Source organism: Moschus berezovskii, chromosome Y (genome assembly GCF_049115385.1).
Source record: "Moschus berezovskii isolate FMDL1 chromosome Y, NW_MosBer_1.0, whole genome shotgun sequence".
NCBI lineage: Eukaryota > Metazoa > Chordata > Mammalia > Artiodactyla > Moschidae > Moschus > Moschus berezovskii.
In genome coordinates this window covers 4,201,861-4,221,482 of record NC_142489.1, presented here as the reverse complement: position 1 = coordinate 4,221,482, position 19,622 = coordinate 4,201,861, and the positions used below count along the sequence as shown (strand labels likewise).

General features: G+C 51.3%; 1 protein-coding gene across 1 annotated transcript; it reads left to right on the top strand.

The window, feature by feature from the left end:
• Window positions 1-1,419: 1,419 nt before the first annotated feature.
• On the top strand, window positions 1,420-18,062 carry LOC129564507 (arylsulfatase D-like). The gene is made up of 10 exons (XM_055438554.2): window positions 1,420-1,495; window positions 4,119-4,268; window positions 5,213-5,334; window positions 7,890-8,012; window positions 9,878-10,301; window positions 11,505-11,641; window positions 12,323-12,457; window positions 13,119-13,281; window positions 15,143-15,264; window positions 17,284-18,062. Exons 1-10 carry the CDS (start codon window positions 1,452-1,454, stop codon window positions 17,646-17,648), a joined length of 1,785 nt encoding a protein of 594 aa, XP_055294529.2. The 5' UTR covers window positions 1,420-1,451; the 3' UTR covers window positions 17,649-18,062.
• The last annotated feature ends 1,560 nt before the right edge of the window (window positions 18,063-19,622 follow it).

Here is a 19,622-nt window from a genome sequence, read left to right as displayed (position 1 = left end):
GAGTTGGACACGACTGAGCGATGAACTCACACACCCACACGTACAAACAGAAACAGAGTCACAGATGTACAGAACAAACATGCTGACCAGGGGTAAGGGGCGGGCAGGGTCCACGGGGAGACTGGAACTGACACGCACAGACTACAACGTTTTAAATGGCTTTCCTTTTCTTTTTTGCTATTCAAATATAATAGTATATTTTGAAAAGCAAAAAGAATCTAGGTCTAAATTTTTGGAATTAATATGCACATTTAGAGGAACTGTTGTTAAAAGGCTTTCTATATGGCACTGGTGGTGAAGAACCTGCCCGCCCAGCAGGAGACGTAAGAGACACAGGTTCAGTCCCTGGGTCGGGAAGATCCCCTGGAGAAGGAAGTGGCGAGCTACTCCATCCAGTATTCCTGCCTGGAGAATCCCGTGGACAGAGGAGCCTGGCAGGCTATACAGTCCACGGGGTGGCAAAGTGTCGGACACAATCGAAGCAATTTAGCACACATATATTACACAGATAACCTGTGAGAGCCTACTGTATAGCTCAGGGAACTCTACTCATGGCCCTGTCGTGACCTGGATGGGAAGGAAATACAAAAAAGAGGGGATCTATGTGTATGTATTACTGATTCACTTTGCTGTACCCCTGGAACTAACACAAGATTGTAAATCAACCCTACTCCAATAACAGAAGACTCTTGAGAGTCCCTTGGCCTGCAAGGAGATGCAACCAGTCCATGCTAAAGGAAATCAACCCTGAATATCCACTGGAAGGACTGATGCTGAAGCTGAAGCTCCACTACTCTGGACACCTGAGGCGAAGAGCAGATTCACGATTGTCATGACTACAGCTTGTCCAGCTTGTGGGGTTTTTTTTGTCCTAGAAATCTGCATCCAAAGTGAATGAACCTTTGATTCACTATAACGAATTTCAATCCCCATGCTTCCCACTTTTCACCAGTTTGGGGGTGCGATAACCGTCACATTACTAGAAGGAATGTTGCTGAAGCTGAAGCTCCAATATTCTGGCCACCTGATGAGAAGAGCTGACTCACTGGAAAAGACCCTGATGCTGGGAAAGACTGAGGGTCGGAGGAGAAGGGGATGAGAGAGGATGAGATGGATGGCATCACTGACTCAACGGACATGAATTTGAGCAAACTCCGGGAGCTGCTGATGGACAGGGAGGCCTGGCAGCTCTATGGTCCATGTGGTCGCAGAGAGTCAGACACGACTTAGAAACTGAACAGCAACACCCCCACTTTGGCCCCAGTCACCTGGGAGTGCCTGCCACTAAGAAAGCCACCCAGGAAAACCTGTTTGCGAGCTCAGTTCCCGAGGCCCCAGGACTTGAAGCGGATTAGAGCGGGAGGGGGACCCCACACGCCTGCGCTCGCCGCTCGGTGGGCGGGACACGGAGCGCACGGGGCAAGGTCCGGCGCCCCGGGCCGCGCTCCGCCATGGCGCACACAGCGCGGAGGAGACGCGCCGCGCACGCCGCCAGGTGCGCGGGGCCCTGGGACCCGGCCCTTCCCCGATCCTGGGGCTGGGGGCCTGGAAACAGGGGAATAGAGTGGGCAGGGGCGTCCAGGGTGAGCGTGGACCCCCACCCACCCGGGCAGCCAAAGGCCGGCCTGCGCTGGCGCCTCGGAGTCTCCAAAACGCAGCCGGAGGCCGGCTCGCCCTCTTGGCCGCCGGCAGGACGAGAGAGCTGGGTTGGGGGGCGTCGGGCGGGGGGCACGAGAGGGAGCGGAAGGAAAGGGACCAGAAAGGGGGGAAGGCGGCGGGGAGGAAGCAGGGGGGCAGGCCGGCCACGCCCCGGTAGAGGTGGCGCAGCCCCTGCCCCGCTCTCCAAAGACTTCCTGTCCCGCCCCAGAGGTCCCCGTCCCCAAGCGCATCCGCGTCCCCTCCAGCCACTCACTAGGGCGCGACCCTCCCAGGCTCCCTCTTGGAAAAACCCACGCCCCGGAGCCTCCTGCCAGCCCTCTCTCGCCGCGCGCTATCCATCGCGAGCGCGGCCGTGCCCCGTCCATCCCCAAACTAAGACACACCCCCGCTCTGGACAATGACCTCACCCCCACCCCACAAGCGTGGCCGTGTGCCTGAAACCCACTAGGATGCGACCGGTCTGCCCTACTTTCTTGATTCTTGGCGAGACTAGCCCGCCAGGCTCTTCTGTCCGTGGGATTCTCCACGCAAGAACACTGGAGTGGGTTGTCATTTCCTTCTCCAGGGGGTCTTCCCGACCCAGGGATCGAACTCAGGTCTCCAAAGAGCAGGCAGATTGTTACCTTCTCACCCACCAGGCAAGCCCCCAAAAGGGGTGACAGGAGCTTGATTTCTTCCTCTTGCATTGTTTCAGAGAGAGTCCTACCCTGTCAGTAACCCAAAACTGAGTCTGGCAGTTCGGTGGCTCTAGGGGCCTTCTTTCTGACATGTAACTTGAAGGGGAAGGGTGTTGTAAGCGTGAACACCAGGTAGGGGGTGCATTTAGCATAGAGTCCAAGGGGGAAAAAATGTGAATTGTGGCTCCTGCAGAGTTAGGGGGCAGAAAAAGCAAATTTTAGTTACAGACACGCAGAGTTCCGAGCAGTTAAAGTAAAAAACAAACAAACAAACAAAAAAACCCAAAACTAGGAATGATCGGGCCTGCTCACTGTTCACTTTCTCTTTGTTCTCAGGAAAGGGAAAGAAAACCTCATTCCTCTATTTTCCTTTTCAGCACAACAAATTGCTCCAAGGGTAACCCCACTCGCCAAGTCTCGGGCCAGGGGCTACAGGTCCGGAAACCCAAGCGCGGCAGGAACGCCGCCCCCAGTTTCCGGACTGCTTGGCGCGTTGGGGCCCAACTCGGGGACGGGGTTGGCACCGGAGGGCCCTGCTGGCGACTCTGGGCTCCGCTGGAGCTTCCAGCCCCCAGGGCCGCAGCTTGCGGGGCGGGGAGAGCCTCGGTGGGCCCACCCCCAGGCCCGCCCAAATCTCCGCTACGCAGTGCACACGCCGGCACGCCCGCACTAGCTGGCCGCGCGCCTTGCAAATCGGAGCCGTGATTGATCAAAACAGCTGCGCTGTCTACGGGACTTTTAATCGCGCATTGATCCTTTACAAAGGGAAGCCCCCAGGCCACAGGTCCCCAACCCCGAGCACCGCGGAGACGCCGTCCCCGGTCTCGGGACGCGATCCGGGAACGTGGATGGCACCGGGGACCCTGCTGGGCACTCGGGGATCCGCTGGAGCGTCTAGCCCCCGAGTGCCTCTGGGTTGTGGGGTCGGGGAGAGCCTGCGTAGCTCCACCACCCAGGACCGCCCAAACCTCGGTGGCGCGCGCGCACGCCGGGTGCGCCCCCGACGCTCGCTGACCGCGCGCTTTTCAAATCCGAGCAGTGATCGTTTGATCAAAACAGCTGTGCTGTCTAGGGTACTTTTAATCCCCTATTGATCCTTTAAAAACGTCAGTCCCCTTCTGATCCGACCTGGCCCCGTTTCCCTCCTGGCGGAGCCTGGCCCCGCTCACCCCGGGCTCCCGTCACCCCGGGCTCCCCCGATCCTGGGCAGAAGGCAGCTCTGAGGCCCAAGGAAAGGCGTGCCAGCGGTGCAGTGAGAATTAATTACAAAGTAGTGCAAGGTGGGGGGCCTGGGTGAATTCAGTGAAAGAAACTGGATTTGGGCGGATCACGACTTTCAAAAGCAAAAACTGGCGCGTTCAAGTTCTGTGCGGCGCGTGGAATGGATTGCTCAAGCCTTTGGGATAAAACTATACAAGGTCTGCAGGCCTTTGTTAAATCCTCATATAAAGGAAGAGCTTCCCAGGAGGCTCAGTGGTAATGCATCCCTCTGCCAGTGTAGCAAACACGGGTTCAGTCTCTGGGTGGGGGAGATCCCCTGCAGAAGGAAATGACAGTGCAGTCTAGTTGTTCTTGCCTGGAGAATCCTATGGACAGAGGAGCCTGGTGGGCTCCTGTCAGTGGGGTTGCAAAGAGGCAGACTGGACCTACGGAAGCAGCACACGTGCAGTGGAATGCCAACGCCCCCACCTTCCCCGCGACTTGGTTTGAAAGGCTGACTTTTTCATTTCAAAGGAGACGTTTATTTCGTTTTTGGCTTTTTTCTTTCTTCTCTCTCTCTAGCGACTCTTTAAATGTGTTGCTCATCATGTGTTTGCTTCTGAGGACTTGCGAATTAAAATCAGCAAATACGTCTAAACCAAATATTCTGCTGATAATGGCCGACGATCTGGGCACTGGGGATCTCGGTTGCTATGGAAATGGCACACTAAGGTACCACTAGGTGGGGATAGTGGCGGGGGGAGGGCAGGGAAGCAGTTCTGGGGGTGTGTATGGATGAATGAAACAGACTTCAAATCTGCCTGTAGAAATTAGGAAATTCCTTAAGGCATCAAATTTCCACAGCGAAACACTCATTTTTGGAGCAAAAGAATTATCAGTCTTTCTGAGGAGAGGAAGAGAGTGCAAGGGACTTTGGAGGGAAAGAAGGAGAGCTAGAAAGAAATCTGAGACTAGTAAGGTGAGAAGAATTCCTAAGATCAGGCGAGTGACGCTGAAGCTCCAGTACTCTGGCCACCTGATGCGAACAGCCGACTCACTGGAAGAGACCCTGATGCTGAGGTAGATTGAAGGCAGGAGGAGAAGGGGGTGACAGAGGATGAGACGGTTGGATGGCATCACTGACTCGATGGCCATGAGTTTGAGCAAGCTCCAGGAGATGGTGGTGGACAGGGAACCTTGGCATACTGCAGTCCATGGGGTCTCCAAGCATCAGACACAACTGAGCATGCACGGAAACCTTTTTTGGAGTGCGAGTACCATCAGCTGCCACCTCTGAACAGAAGTTTTAGGAACTGCCTCTGCAGATGTGTGTGTGTGTTAGTCGTTCAGTTGTGTCCGACTGTGACCTCATGTACTGTAGCCCACCAGGCTCCTCTGTCCGTGGGATTTCCCAGGCGAGGATACTGGAGTGGGTTGCCGTTTCCTCCCCCAGGGGATCTTCCATACGCAGGGATTAAACCCGGTTATACCGAATTGCAGGCAGGTTGCTTTACAATCTGAGCCACCAGGGAGGTCCTGCAGGGGACAAAATGCAATTACATCTAAAGCAAAGGAAGTTCTTCAAATAGAGAACTCATCCGTATACTTTTCAGCATGGGAACTGGACCCAGCTCGCTCGACCCATCCTAACGGTGACGTTTATGTGCTTTGCCCAGGACACCGAACATCGACCGGCTTGCGGAGGAAGGGGTGAGGCTCACCCAGCACCTGGCGGCCGCCCCACTCTGCACCCCGAGCAGGGCTGCCTTCCTCACGGGGAGACACGCCTTCAGATCAGGTGGGTGTTGTGGGGGCTGCTGAGGAAAGGGCTGGCCTCGTCCGCCCGTTGACTGTCCTCAAAAATGGAGTGGTGGCCATCTCCCGGAGTTAGCCCGAGTTCCTGTCCATTGCATCTGTGAGGAGGCAAACCACTCCAGTATATTTCCCAGTGGGAACCCCATGAACTACTATACAAAAAGACAAGGGGATTTTGATACAAATTTTTAAAAAGGCTAACATAAAATACAAACAAAAAGAATTAGGTGGTAGGACTTCCCTAGTGGTCCAGTGGTTGAGACTCCATGCTCTTCCACTGCACGACGCATAGGTTCAATCCTTGGTCAGGGAACTATCGGGGTCCAGCCTCGATATGGCCCAGGGTATCCTCGGGATGAACGGCGTTGGCGTCAGAGAGAGAGAGAAACAGAGAGAGACAGACAGGGGCTGATGATTCCTTAGTTTACGCTGGAAACCAATAAAACCCCAGCATGGGGTTTGCTCTGTTTACGTAGGCCGCAGGCGCCCTCTCGAATCGCTGGAGGCACCCCACCAGGGCAGCCCCTCGAGTGGGTCTTAGAAGCCCAGGCAGATAAGTAAACTCAGAGGGCCCAGCGCTCCAAGGATCTCAACCAGAAAAAGGAGAATAGAGAAAAGGATGGAAAAAGAGAAAGAACCACACGGGGAGACCAAGCTTCAGTGAGCAAGGCCCAAAACTTTATTTTCCAGTGCTGCTTTTATACCCTAAGTTATGCGCATAAGACACAGAGAAAGGGAGGTATAGAGTCACGCCAAAATCACGTGGGGTCAGCAGTCTTGACCCTTATCAGGATCAGGGCTTATTTTTGTGTGTCTCGTGATAAAAGTTTTTAGGTGGTTTACATTATCTTCTGGCCAGGGGGCCTGCTAACAGTTTTATGGCCCTCTTCTCCTGACAATAGGTTAGTTAGCAAGTAAAAGACTTTTCTTTTAAGGTGACTTTCCTAAAGTTAGGTGCATAACAAAGTTACATTCCTATAAGGCACCGGTGTAGTGAGCTGCAAGAAAGGAACTTATTAACTTAAGATCTGATGTGGTTAAATCAAAGGCTACTACTTATATTCTCTATATGTGATTAATATATTTCCAAGGATACAATAGATAGAGGAAACTTTGCAGCAAGCATTGATTCAACAATGAAATCTTTTTTAGTACTACTCTAATGATTTTAACTTCTTCAACAGATTCCTGTATTTTAGAATATTAGGCTTTCTGTCCTTGCATGGCTGGGAGGCTATAAACAGTCACATTCGTAGTTAAGAGCCCGGACAAACTTGTCATGCAAGTTAGAAAGCTATCAGAGGGGCTTGGATTGGAACACTCCTATTAAGCCGAAGAGAACGTTTAAACTACAGCTCTGAATTAATGTTTTCAGAGAAAGGTGGTTGGGGAGAAGCCCCCGTAAGTATTAGAGGACTTGGTAAGAGGCGTAAGATAGTAAAGCAGTCAGACTCCAGTTTTCTTTGGGGTAGATGCTCAGGTAAGTCCAGGGGGTTCCTCGAGCCCTGATTAGCCTTTGCCCGTCAGGCCTCGTCCCCAATTGACCTTTGCCATGGGTAGGATTTCCCTCGCTGGCTCCCGGCAGGGAACCAGATTCCACATGCCATCACTAAGACCCTGCACAGCCATATATATATTTAAGAATCAGGTGGTGGGACTTTCCTGGCAGCCCAGTGGTTGGGACTCTTCTTCCGATGCAGGGAGCATGGGTTCGATCCCCAGTCAAGCAACTAGATCCTACTTAACACTACTCAGATCCTGCATAGCCAAATAAATAAATACATATTGGGGGGAAAAAAAAGAATTAGGTAGTGGGACTTCCCTGGTGGTCCAGTGATTGAGACGCTGAGCTTCCAGTGAAGGGGGCATGGGTTTGATCCCTGGTCTGGGAACTAAGATCCCGAAAATAGCCAAAAAAGAAAAAGAAATCAGGTGCCAATGGCTGATAGATGGTTAAAATACAATCTACAAATCCACTTTCCTGGAATTATGTAAATATCGTGCCTTGGTGCTGCCAAGTTGCTCAGTCATCTCCAGACTCTTTGCGACCCCATGGACTGTGGCCTGCCAGGCTCCTCTGTCCATGGGATTCTCCAAACAGGAATACTGGAGTTGGTTGCCATTTCCTTCTCCAGGGGAATCTTCCCAACCCAGGGATCTGAACCCCCGTCTCCTCCACGGCAGGCAGTTTCTTTACCATATGAGCCACCAAGAAAGCCCTGTAATTACTGAGAATTCAGAAAGCTGAAAGTCTTCAAGGTAACTGATCGTATTCCACGTTGTTTGCCCAGAGTCTTTGAGCCAGTCTCGAGGTCAAGTTGCAATTTCAGATGGTTCCTCACAGGGTCATCCGCGGTGGAGAACCTCAATCCACAGCGGAGACCCTCAATGTACTTACTAGAAGTAGGACGTTACCGGAAGTACGGTAGATACCGGAAGTTCGGTTGTTACCGGAAGCACGGTAGATACCGGAAGTACAGTACTTCCGGCTTTTTACCGGAAACCAACATTTCCTCTCGGCTCTGCTCTACTCGGCAGGCATGGACGCCACGGATGGCTACCGGGCCCTGCAGTGGAACGCGGGTTCGGGGGGACTCCCGCAGAATGAAACCACGTTTGCGAGGATCCTTCAGCGGCAAGGGTACACCACGGGCCTCATCGGTATGTGGTGACACGTATGTTTTTCTGATTCCTTTGCGTGACGGTGAAGGTCAGGTATCGCAAGGCCCTCTGTTCCTGGAAAACATTGAAATGTCAGAACCCAGATTTAGTTCCTGGTTCCTCTCGTGTCTCTTGAATGGTTCACCATGTCGGAATTGAAGGGTCTTTTTTTTTAACCCAGTAATTTTCTTTTCTTTTAATAATACTCATCCTTATTTTCTTTTTTTTTTCCTAGATTTTTTTGTTTTTGAGGATAGTTGTTTTACAATGGTGTCTTGGTCTCTGCTTTAAAATGAAGTCAGTCAGCCATGAAGAATGCTCCCTCTTGAGCCTCCCGCTCACCTCCCCCCAGGTCATCACAGAGCCCCGCGCTCAGCCCCCTGTGCTATACAGCAGCTTCCCACTAGCTGTCTGTTTTACACATGGTCGTGTATAGATATCACTGCTGCTCTCTCAATTCGTCCCACCCTCTCCTTCCCCTGCAGTGTCCACAAGTCCTTTCTCCACGCCCTAGTCTTTATTCCTGCCCAGTGAATACGTTCATCTTTTTTCCGTCTTTCTAAATTCCATGCTATGCTAAGTCACTTCACTCGTGTCCGCCTCTGTGCGACCCCATAGACGGCAGCCCACCAGGTTCCCTCGTCCCTGGGCATCTCCAGGCAAGAGTACTGGTGTGGGTTGCCATTTCCTTCTCCAGTGCATGAGAGTGAAAATGAAGTCGCTCAGTCGTGTCCGACTCTTAGCGACCCCATGGACTGCAGCCTACCAGGCTCCTCCGCCCATGGGATTTTCCAGGCAAGATTACTGCAGTGGGTTGCCAGTGCCTTCTCCGATACATACGTGTTAACATACAATACTTGTTTTTCTCTATCTGAGTTACTTCACTCTGTATAGCAGGTTCTAGGTTAATCCACCTTCACTACCAGTCATTCAAATTCATTCTTTTTTTACAGCTGAGTAATACTCTGTTGTATATATGTACCACATGTGTATCCATTCATCTGTCAATGGACATTTAGGTTGTTTCTATGTCTTGGCTATTGTAAATAGTGCTGCAGTGAACATTAGAGTATGTGAGTCTTTTACAATTATGGTTTTCTCAGGGAGTCCTTGTAACTTTAAAATATTTCTCCATTAGCCTCTTTGCTGGAGGACTCCATCTTTTTCTCACGGCACTGGTCAGAATCTTCTAGACATTATATTGGTTTAAATGGCCACATCTTATCTCAAAACTCAGTGTTAAAACATCAGATGGTGGAAAGCTTTGGACGTGGGATGCTTCTGTATGGTTTTATTCTCCACAATCCTCACTGCAGCCCACTGTTTTTGTTTCCTTAAACGTAAAAGGGCAGATTCCTGGGTTGGGAACCAGAACAGAGTCTTATAGGTTCTGAAGATAGCTTGTGAGTCGTGGGGAGAACAAGGGAACAAGGGTCACTTCTCCACGTGGAATTTTGGGCAACTGTAGCCTGCCAGGATCCTCTGTCCATGGGATTCTCCAGGAAAGAATACTGGAGTGAGTTGCCTTTTCCTGTTCCAGGAGATTTCCCAAACTCAAGGATTGAACCCGCATCTCTTGTGTCTCCTGCATTGGCGGGCAGATTCTTTACCACTGAGACACCTAGGAAGCCGCTATTGGTTTTTGGGTATTGTTGTTCAGTCGCTGAGTCGTATGGACTGCAGCACACCGGGCTTCCCTGTCCTTCACTGTCTCCGGGAGTTTGCTCAAACTCACGACCACTGAGTTGGTGATGAACCTCCAAATTACCCTCAGAAAGTAATTTCAGGCAGAATCCCTTAGACGTATGCTGTATTTTGTGTTTCTTTTTTTTTTTCTTCCCCAATATTCTTGCTTCTGTCTTCAGGAAAATGGCATCAGGGTGTAAACTGTGCCTCACGCACTGACCACTGCCATCACCCTCTGCACCACGGCTTTGACTATTTCTACGGCATGCCCTTCACGCTGGTCAACGATTGCCACCCAGACAGGCCCCCGGAAGTGGACGCGGGCTTGAGGGCCAGGCTGTGGCTTTACACCCAGATCATGGCCCTGGGCGTGTTGACCATCGTGGCCGGCAAAGCCTGCAGGCTGATCTCCATATCCTGGAAACTAGTCTTGAGTGTGGCCACCCTGGTCCTGCTGTTTTTCACGTCCTGGTACGCCAGCTTTGGCTTTGTCCGCCGCTGGAACTGCATCCTGATGAGAAACCATGAAGTCACCGAGCAGCCTATGGTTTTGGAAAGAGCCATGAGCCTCGTGCTCAAGGAAGCCGTTTCCTTTATTGCCAGGTAATGGCGCCGTCCCCTTGGAAATCAGAGGTGAGTTCTTGGTGCATCTGAGTCTCTTTACCGCCGGTGGGAATCTGCCAGCTCTACGAGCAGACGTATGTGTGTGTGTGTCTTAGTGTCTCAGTTGTGTCCGACTCTTTGCAACCCGTGGACTGTAGCCCACCAGGCTCCTCTGTCCATGGGATTCTCCGGGCAAGACGACTGAAGTGAGTTGAAATAAGCAGATGGATTTGAAGACTTCAGCAGTTACACATGGATTGGTTTCCAAAACTCTAGTCTCTTCTTTCTTTTTTTTTATTTTGGCTTTGTTTTGTTTTTGTTAATGTAAATATTCTCTGTGTGCACGCTCAGTCGCTCAGTTGTGTCCGACTCTTGGCTACCCCCATGGACTGTAGCCCGCCAGGCCCCTCTGTCCATGGGATTCTCCAGGCAAGCATACTGGAGTTGGTTGCCATTTCCTTCTCCAGGGGGATCTTCCAGACCCAGGGATATGAACCCGGGTCTTTTGCATTGGCAGGCTGATTCTGGTAACACTAGCGACACCTGGGAAGCCCCTGCGTATTTGTCGGAAGGAGATGCAATCAGGACATTGAACCAATACCTGCGCCCTTATGTTCACTGCAGCACTGTTCACAGTAGCCAGGACATGGAAACAACCTAAGTGTCTTACCGATGGAGGACAGGATAAAGGAAATATATGTATACACACATGCTCATGTTCTTTGCGACCCCATGGACTGTAGCCCACCAGGCTCCTCTGTCCATGGGATTCTCCAGGCAAGAATCCTGGGGTGGGTGGCCATGCCCTCCCCCAGGGGATCTACCCAACCCAAGGATTGACCCTGGGGCTCTTGCACTGGCAGCTGGATTCTTTACCACGGAGCCACTTGGGATGTCTAGAATCCTGCTCAGCAACTTAAAAGACTAAGGGGGCTGTGTGTGCTGATATGGAAATGTAGCTGGCACAACCCTGCGGGGCGTTCCTGGGACAGACCCCCACCCCTGTCCTCTGCTCCAGCTCCTGTCTGAAGTACGCAGATCATAGCATCCGATGCAGACTTCTTCAGTTGTTTTACAGATGCTAAAACCCCCAGCACACGGAAGAGGTTAACTACCTGATGCCCACGAGCCTTCAGTCTCCACTTTGAAGTCCTGGATCATAGAGATGCTCTTATAGCCGAAGCATGTCTTCTCCTCTTTCAGAAATCAGCGCGGTCCGTTCCTGCTCTTCGTGTCCCTGCTGCATGTCCACGTCCCCCTGGTGGCCACAGAAAGGTTCCTTGGGAAAAGCCAGCACGGCCTGTACGGCGACAGCGTGGAGGAGATGGACTGGCTCGTGGGTAAGTCAGCCCGCGCCCAGGCTTCATTAGTTCCCGGCCTTCTCTTGATGGCGGGGTGACAGGTGGGTGACCCCCCCCCCCCCAGGAGCCAGCCTTCAGAAAAGAATCAAAGACAAAGAGGAAGATTCTCCCACATCATCTGCAGGCTCCTTCTGCCTTTCCGAGTTCTTTTGTCTACTTTTGCGCAAAGGTGTCCTTCTAAAGTCTATGATTGAACACCTTCATGCCAGGGCTTCCCAGGTGGTCCAGTGGTTACCACTTCACCTTCCAACGCAGGGGGTGTGGGTTCCATCCCTGACTGAGGAGCTGAGATCCCACATGCCTTGTGGCAAAAAGCCAAACATAAAACAGAAACTGTATTGTAGTACATTGAATAAAGAGTTTAAAAATGAAGTGTTAGTCGCTCAGTCATGTCCGACTCTTTGCCATCCTGTGGACTGCAGTCTGCCAGGTTCCTCTGTCCATAGGCTTCTCCAGGCAGGAATACTGGAGTGGGTTACTGTGCCCTCTTCCAGGGGATCTTCCTGACGCAGGGATGGAACCCGAGTCGCCTGCGTTGGCAGGCGGGTGGGTTCTTTTACCACGGAGCCACCTGGGAAACCCTCAGAAAGGAGACGACATGTTGAACTCTCAGGTGCCGTTTCATTTACATCGCCCTGAAATGCTCCGTCTTCCCCAAAGGGGAGATTCTGAACGCCGTTGAAGAACACGGTCTGAAAAACACGACTGTCACGTACTTCACCTCTGATCACGGGGGACACTTGGAGGCGAGAGATGGACACGTCCAACTGGGCGGGTGGAATGGCATATACAGAGGTAAGGCCCACGGGCATTGGGGTTCCAGGTAAATCTCTTTACATTGGTACTTTTAAATACCTGACATGAGGGACTTCCCTGGTGGTCCACTGGTTAAGACTCTGCACTTCCATTGCGGGGGGCACGGGTTCGATCCCTGGTCAGGGAACTAAGATCCCACATGCCTTTCAGCATGGCCAAAAAAATTTGAAAAATAAAATTTGCTACGGTCCATCTGAATGATTCTGGAGAAGGAAATGGCGACCCACTCCAGCATTCTCGCCTGGAGGATCCCACGGCCAGAGGAGCCTTGTGGGCTACAGTCCACGTGTGATGCTCAGCCACTCCGTTGTCTCTGACTCTTTGCAACCCCACGGACTGTAGCCTTCCAGGCTCCTCTGTCCATGGGATGCTCTAGGCAAGGATACTGGAGTGGCTTGCCTTGCCCTCCTCCAGGGGATCTTCCTAACCCAGGGACCAAACCAACATCTCTTGCACCTTCTGCTTCGGCAGGTGGGTGCTTCACCACTAGTGCCCACGGGCTACAGCAGTGGGGTGGCAAAGAGTCGGACACCACTAAGCAATAAGCGCACACACTGGATACGGACACACACAGGTACATCCGGGTGTGTCTCTAGGCTGGACCATCTCTTGAGAACGCAATGGTGTCGTTCCCTTCCAGGCGGCAAAGGCATGGCCGGCTGGGAAGGCGGGATCCGGGTCCCGGGGATATTCCGATGGCCCGGGGTCCTGCCGGCCGGCCGCGTGATCCACGAGCCCACCAGCCTGATGGACGTCTTCCCCACTGTGGTCCAGCTTGCAGGCGGCCAAGTACCCCAGGACAGGTACACTCCTCCTTGCATCCTGAGAGAGCCCCCTTCCCTCGTCCATATTTTTGGGGAAAACATTCTACAATAGCAGAACGTTTAAGATAGTCTCCCATGTAGGGGACAGGCTGATGTGAAATGACCACACCCAGGAAAACAAGGCTAAACGATTGGGTCCAGTGACTTGTTTTGGTTTTTTGGGGGAAGATTTTACATTTCAGCATCATAATCCAGAGATCCAGTCGTCAGAATGTGACATCTCCTATTAATCTTCTGAAATGCAATCTTGCCCACATGTTGGTGCTGCTATGAACATTTAAAAAATTTTTTTAAGTTTATTTTATTTATTTTTAGTCTGTGCCACACAGCATGTGGGATCTTAGTTCCCCAATCAGGGATCGAACCTGTGTCCCCCCTGAACTGAAAGTTCAGTCTTAACCTTGCTAGACCACCAGGGAAGTCCTTTGAAAATATGATTTAAAAATGATTATGTACCTCGATACATACCCAAAAAATCCCTCTCATACATGAGAAAAAATAGAAGTATTTTGATACAAGATTGGATTTTATTTCATTTAGGATAACCAATAAGGGACTTGAGTAGAGCTCCAATGGTTAGGAATCCACTTTTCCACTCACAGGGGGTATGGGTTCATTCCTGCTTGGGGAACGAGGATTTTACCTGTCACCCCCCCAAAAAAAAAGCCTTAAAAAATAGATTACAAATAAATATTTGTGTGTGATGGATAATAATATAAGGTACTTTATCCTCTAGTTCTTACTGCAAAGAAAAAAAACAAAGCCATCTGATTAATTTTTTAGTTTAGTAGTATTTTTAGTTCAGCAGGTTTCTCTGGAGAGAGAGAGCCAACAGTACATATGCAGATAAGTGTGTGTGTGTGTGTTTGTAATAAGGCTTCCACTAGTGGCTCAGATGGTAAGGAGTGCCTGCCTGCAATGCAGGAGACCCAGGTTCGATCTCTGGGTCGGGAAGATCCCCTGGAGGAGGACATGGCAACCCACTCCAGTATTCTTGCCTGGAGAATCCCATGGGCAGAGGAGCCTGGCAGGCTATAGTCCATGGGGTCAAAATAAGACATTTATTATAAGGAATTGGCTCACGCAGTGATAAGAGACTGGCAAATTGAAATTTGATGTTGGGAAGGCTGCAAGCCACAAATTCATGAGTATTTCCGTATCATTGTGTTGGGGGACAGTTTTCTCTTCTCCAGCAAATCTCAGATTTGTTCTTGAGAGCCTTCAACTGATCGGACCAGGCTCACCCTCCTTACCCAGAGCAATCTGCTTTACTCAAAGCCTTGCTGATTGTAGATGTTAACCTCACCCACTATCTATAAAACAGATAACCAACAAGGCCTTACTGTACTGCACAGGGATCTCTGCTCAAGGCTCTGTAATCACCTAAATAGGAAAATAATTTGAAAAAGAATAGATACATGTCTTATGTATCACCGATTCACTTTGCCATATACCTGAAACTATCGCAACATTGTTCATCAACCATACTCGAATAGAAAATAAAAATTCAAAAATATATACATAAAATGAACAATATAAAGGTTTCTGCTGCCCTCGACTTCAACCTAGGGTCACGAGCAGCCCAGCTGGAATTTAAGAAGACTTGGTGTTAATATCTGCGGCCGCGTGGTGTGTGTGGTCGCGTCTGGGTGCGTCTGTGTGGCTTCTATCTGTGACGTGCTCCATGCAGTCTGGGCAGCCTCAGGGAGACAGGGCGTGTCTGATCCACTGTGCGTTATCTGGGGTCCTGGCAGCCTTGGGATTTCGAAGGTCCCAGGTCCACAGTGCAGCCTGCACAGCCTCACTGTCAGTCCCTCCTGTGCTCTCTTCCCTGAATCAGGGTCATCGACGGCCGGAGCCTGCTGCCCCTGCTGCGGGGAGACGCTGAGCGCTCGGCACACGAGTTCCTGTTTCATTACTGTGGGCAGTATCTCCACGCCGCCCGCTGGCACGAGAAGGACAGTGAGTACACACCCTCCCCATGCCACGGCGGGTGCTGTCTTAGTCAGGGTCCTCCAGAGAAATGGAACCCAGAGGATGTGTGGGTGCCCGGGTGGATGGGTGGGTGGATGATGGATGGGTGGATGGATGAATGGATGGATGGATGGATGCATGAGTGAATGATTGGGTGGATGGATAGATGGATAGGTGTATAGATGGACAGATGGATGGGTGGATGGATAGATGGATGATGAATGCATGGATGGATGATGGATGGATGTGTAGAGGGATGGATAAGGGATGGATACCTGTATACATAGATGATCGGTGGAGAGCTGGGTGGATGGATGGATGGATATATTAATGAATCTATATTTGGCTGACTGGATGTGTGGGTGGACAGATGAATGGATATGTAGATGATGGATGGATGGATGATGGATGGGTGGATGGATAGACTGATGGATGAATGGGTGGGTGGATGGATGGATGGGTGATGGATGGATGTATGGATGGATGGATGCATGAGTGAATGATTGGGTGGATGGATAGATGGATAGGTGTATAGATGGACAGATGGATGGGTGGATGGATAGATGGATGATGAATGCATGGATGGATGATGGATGGATGTGTAGAGGGATGGATAAGGGATGGATGCCTGTATACATAGATGATTGGTGGAGAGCTGGGTGGATGGATGGATGGATATATTAATGAATCTATATTTGGCTGACTGGATGGGTGGGTGGATAGATGAATGGATATGTAGATGACGGATGGATGGATTGATGGGTGTATGGATGTAGGATGGATGGATGGATAGATAGTCTGATGCATGAATGGGTAGATCGAGAGATGGGTGGATAGATGGGTGGGTGGATGGATGGGTGGATGATGGATGGATGAATCAATATATAGATGATGAATGAATGGATGGATGATCGATGGATGGATGTGTAGAGGGATGGATAAGGGATGGATGCCTGTATACATAGATGATCGGTGGATAGCTGGGTGGATGGATGGATGGATATATTAATGAATCTATATATGGCTGACTGGATGGGTGGGTGGACAGATGAATGGATATGTAGATGATGATGGATGGAGGTGTGGATGGGTAGATGGATGAGTGCCTGGAGAGATTAATAGATGAACAGGTGGATGGATGGACAGATGGAGGGATGGATGGACAGACTGATGGATGAATAGGTAGACGGGTGGGTGGATGAAAGGATGCACGGTGATGGATGGATTAATTGATACATAGATGATGAATGGATGGATGGATGACGGATGCATATATAGATGATGGAGACATTGATGGGTGGGTGGCTGGATGATGGACGCACAGATGGATGGGTGGATGGATGGATGGATGGGTAGGTGGATGGATGGATGGATATGTAGATGATGGATGGATGGATAGATGGATTGATGGGTGGATGGATGCGTGGTTGCCTAGATACATGAGAGGATGGACAGATTAATAGGTGACTGGGTGGATGGATGGATATGTAGAGGGATGGATGCATGGATACACAGATGATGGATGGATGTAGGTGGATGGGTGGATGGATTGATAAGTGGATGGATGGATGGATGGATGGAACGGTGGTGGTAAATAGATATATAACAGGTGGAAAAGATGGCGTGATAGCTGAACAGATAGAGAAGCAGATTTACACAGATAATAGATGAATAGGTGGATAATAAATAGTTTAGATACATACAGAGGGGCTTCCCTGGTGGTTCAGCTGGTAAAGAATCTGCCTCAGTGCAGAAGATCTGGGTTCCATCCCTGGGTCAGGAAGATCTCCTGGAGAAGGGCATGGCAACCCACGCCAGTATCCTTGCCTGAAGAATTCCATGGACAGAGGAGCCCGGCGGGCTACAGTCCATGGGGTCACAAAGGGTCAGACACAGCTACATATAGAGGAGGAGAAACGGGTAGATTACAGATGACAGACAGAAGGCAGGAAGGTGAGCCATGAGAGATGCGGGTGCTGACGGGGGACCGACTCCGTTTGCCCCTAGGCGGAAGGCTCTGGAAGGTGCATTACACCACGCCCCGCTTCCACCCCGAGGGCGCGGGGGCCTGCCACGGCCGCGGCGTGTGCCCCTGCTCGGGGGCCGGCGTGACCCACCACGACCCGCCCCTGCTCTTCGACCTGTCCGGGGACCCGGCCGAGGCCCGGCCCCTGTCCCCCGACGCCGGGCCCCTGTACCGCGAGGCGGTGGCCCGCCTGGGCCGGGCCGTCCGGGAGCACCGCCGCTCCGTGCGCCCGGCGCCTGCGCAGCTCTCCTTCCGGCACGTGGCCTGGAAGCCGTGGCTGCAGCCCTGCTGCGGGCCCTTCCCGTTCTGCGCGTGCTCCCGGGACGCGGCGCCCGGGGAGACCTGAGCTCGCCGCTCTGGACGTCACAGCTCAGGGCGGGCCAGGAGGTGGGGAAGACGGGACGCTCGTGTGCTGTCGGGAATGGAGGGCTGCAGCCACCGCTGCGGGCAACGGGGTGGACGCTCCTCCAGCCACCAAAAAATGGAACTACCCTAGGAAGCAGCAACGCCAGCCCTGCGTGTGTGCGTGTGTGTGTGTGTGAGTCGCTCAGTCGTATCCAACTCTATGCGACCCCATGGACTGTAGCCCACCAGGCCCCTCTGTCCATGGCATTCTCCAGGCAAGAAGACTGGAGTGGGTTGCCATGCCCTCCTCCAGGGGATCTTCCCCACCTCGGGAATGAACCCGGGTCTCCTGCATTGGCAGGCATGTTCTTACTGAGCCACCTGTGAAGCGCACATACACACACACACACCCCTCACACACACACACACACACACACACACACACACATACCCCCTAGGGATTGAACCCGGGTCTCCTGCATTGGCAGGCATGTTCTTACTGAGCCACCTGTGAAGCGCACACACACACACACACCCCCCTCACACACACACACACACACACATACCCCCTAGGGATTGAACCCGGGTCTCCTGTGTTGGCAGGCGTGTTCTTTACCAATGAGCCACCTGTGAAGTGCGCACACACACACACACACACACACCCCCTAGGGATTGAACCCGGGTCTCCTGCATTGGCAGGCATGTTCTTACTGAGCCACCTGTGAAGTGCGTACACACACACTAGAATATTATTTGGCCATAAAAAAGAAATCTTGTCACTTGTAGCAACGGGCTTCCCTGGTGGCTCTGCCTGCAATGTAGGGGTGGGGAAGACCCCCTGGAGGAGGGCATGGCAACCCACTCCAGCATTCTTACCTGGAGAATCCCATGGATGGAGGGGCCTGGTGGGCTACAGCCCACGGGTTCCTAAAGAGTCCAACAGGACTGAGAGACTGAGCAGTCAACCGGTGAACCTTGAGGGCGTTACTCTAAGTGGAACAAGTCAGGCAGAGAAAGACAACTATCTTACGATCTCACGTATGCATGGAAGTGAAAACAATGAAGTTATAGATGCAGAGAGCAGGCTGGTGTGTGTCACAAACTGTGGAGGGGCTGGTGATGGGGAGACACCTCCAGCTATAAGATGGATAAGTACTTCTTTGTTGAAAACCTCCGAACTGTTTGCCACCTATAAAACCAATGATTCGAACGGGAATGCTTCTAATTTAGAGGTTCCACCTGGCTTCGTTGAACATTGTAATTTTTTTTTCTTTTAAGATTTTTTTAAACATGGACCATTTTTTTAAGGTCTTTATTGAATTTGCTCCAGTACTTTTTCTATTTTATGTTCTGGTTCTTTGGGCCCTGAGGCACGTGAGAATCTTAGCTCCCCAACCCGGGATCTTAACCAGTGAACCACCATGAAGTCCCTGTATTTCTTTAAAAAAAAAAAACACACAAAGAACTTTTTTTTTTAAGTTTATGCATTTTCACCTTCTTGGGGTCTTTTTCTTCTTTTCCTCCGGTACAAATTTCTGACGCGCTCCTCGTGAATTACATTCGAGTCAGACCTTCCTCGTGAATTACATTCATTTTGAGTCAGACCTTTTTTTCCCCCCTCCTCTGCTGAAAAACAGTCTTTCACTCCTGCAGCTTTTAAATGTTACGCATTTCTGTGGTAATCTGCGGTTTCAGATTACCACGCTTGTTAATAAACAAGTATTTTCTCAGCAGATGGGTGCCTGGCGGGAAAGCGGGGAAAGACCCCCGCCAAGAGAAGGGGGCTTCCCTTGCAGATCCCAAGTGCAAAGAAACAGCCTTGAGCCCCGGGAGTGTGGGAAGCGGGGAGGGGTCACCGGGGACTTGGGGCACGGAGCTGATGCACAGCTGAACTGAATAAACTCGGTCTTTCTCTCCCAGGCGCCTGTAAGTCTGGTCTTTAACTCTGGACAAGGGGATTTACTATGATCAGGTC

Excerpts from the sequence above, each read along its gene's own strand:
- LOC129564507 (XM_055438554.2), top strand. The coding sequence starts at position 1,452 with ATGGCGCACACAGCGCGGAGGAGACGCGCCGCGCACGCCGCCAG. Across the intron at positions 5,335-7,889 it reads GAGACACGCCTTCAGATCAG|GCATGGACGCCACGGATGGC; the intron begins GTGGGTGTTGTG and ends TCTACTCGGCAG. Across the intron at positions 15,265-17,283 it reads CCGCTGGCACGAGAAGGACA|GCGGAAGGCTCTGGAAGGTG; the intron begins GTGAGTACACAC and ends GTTTGCCCCTAG.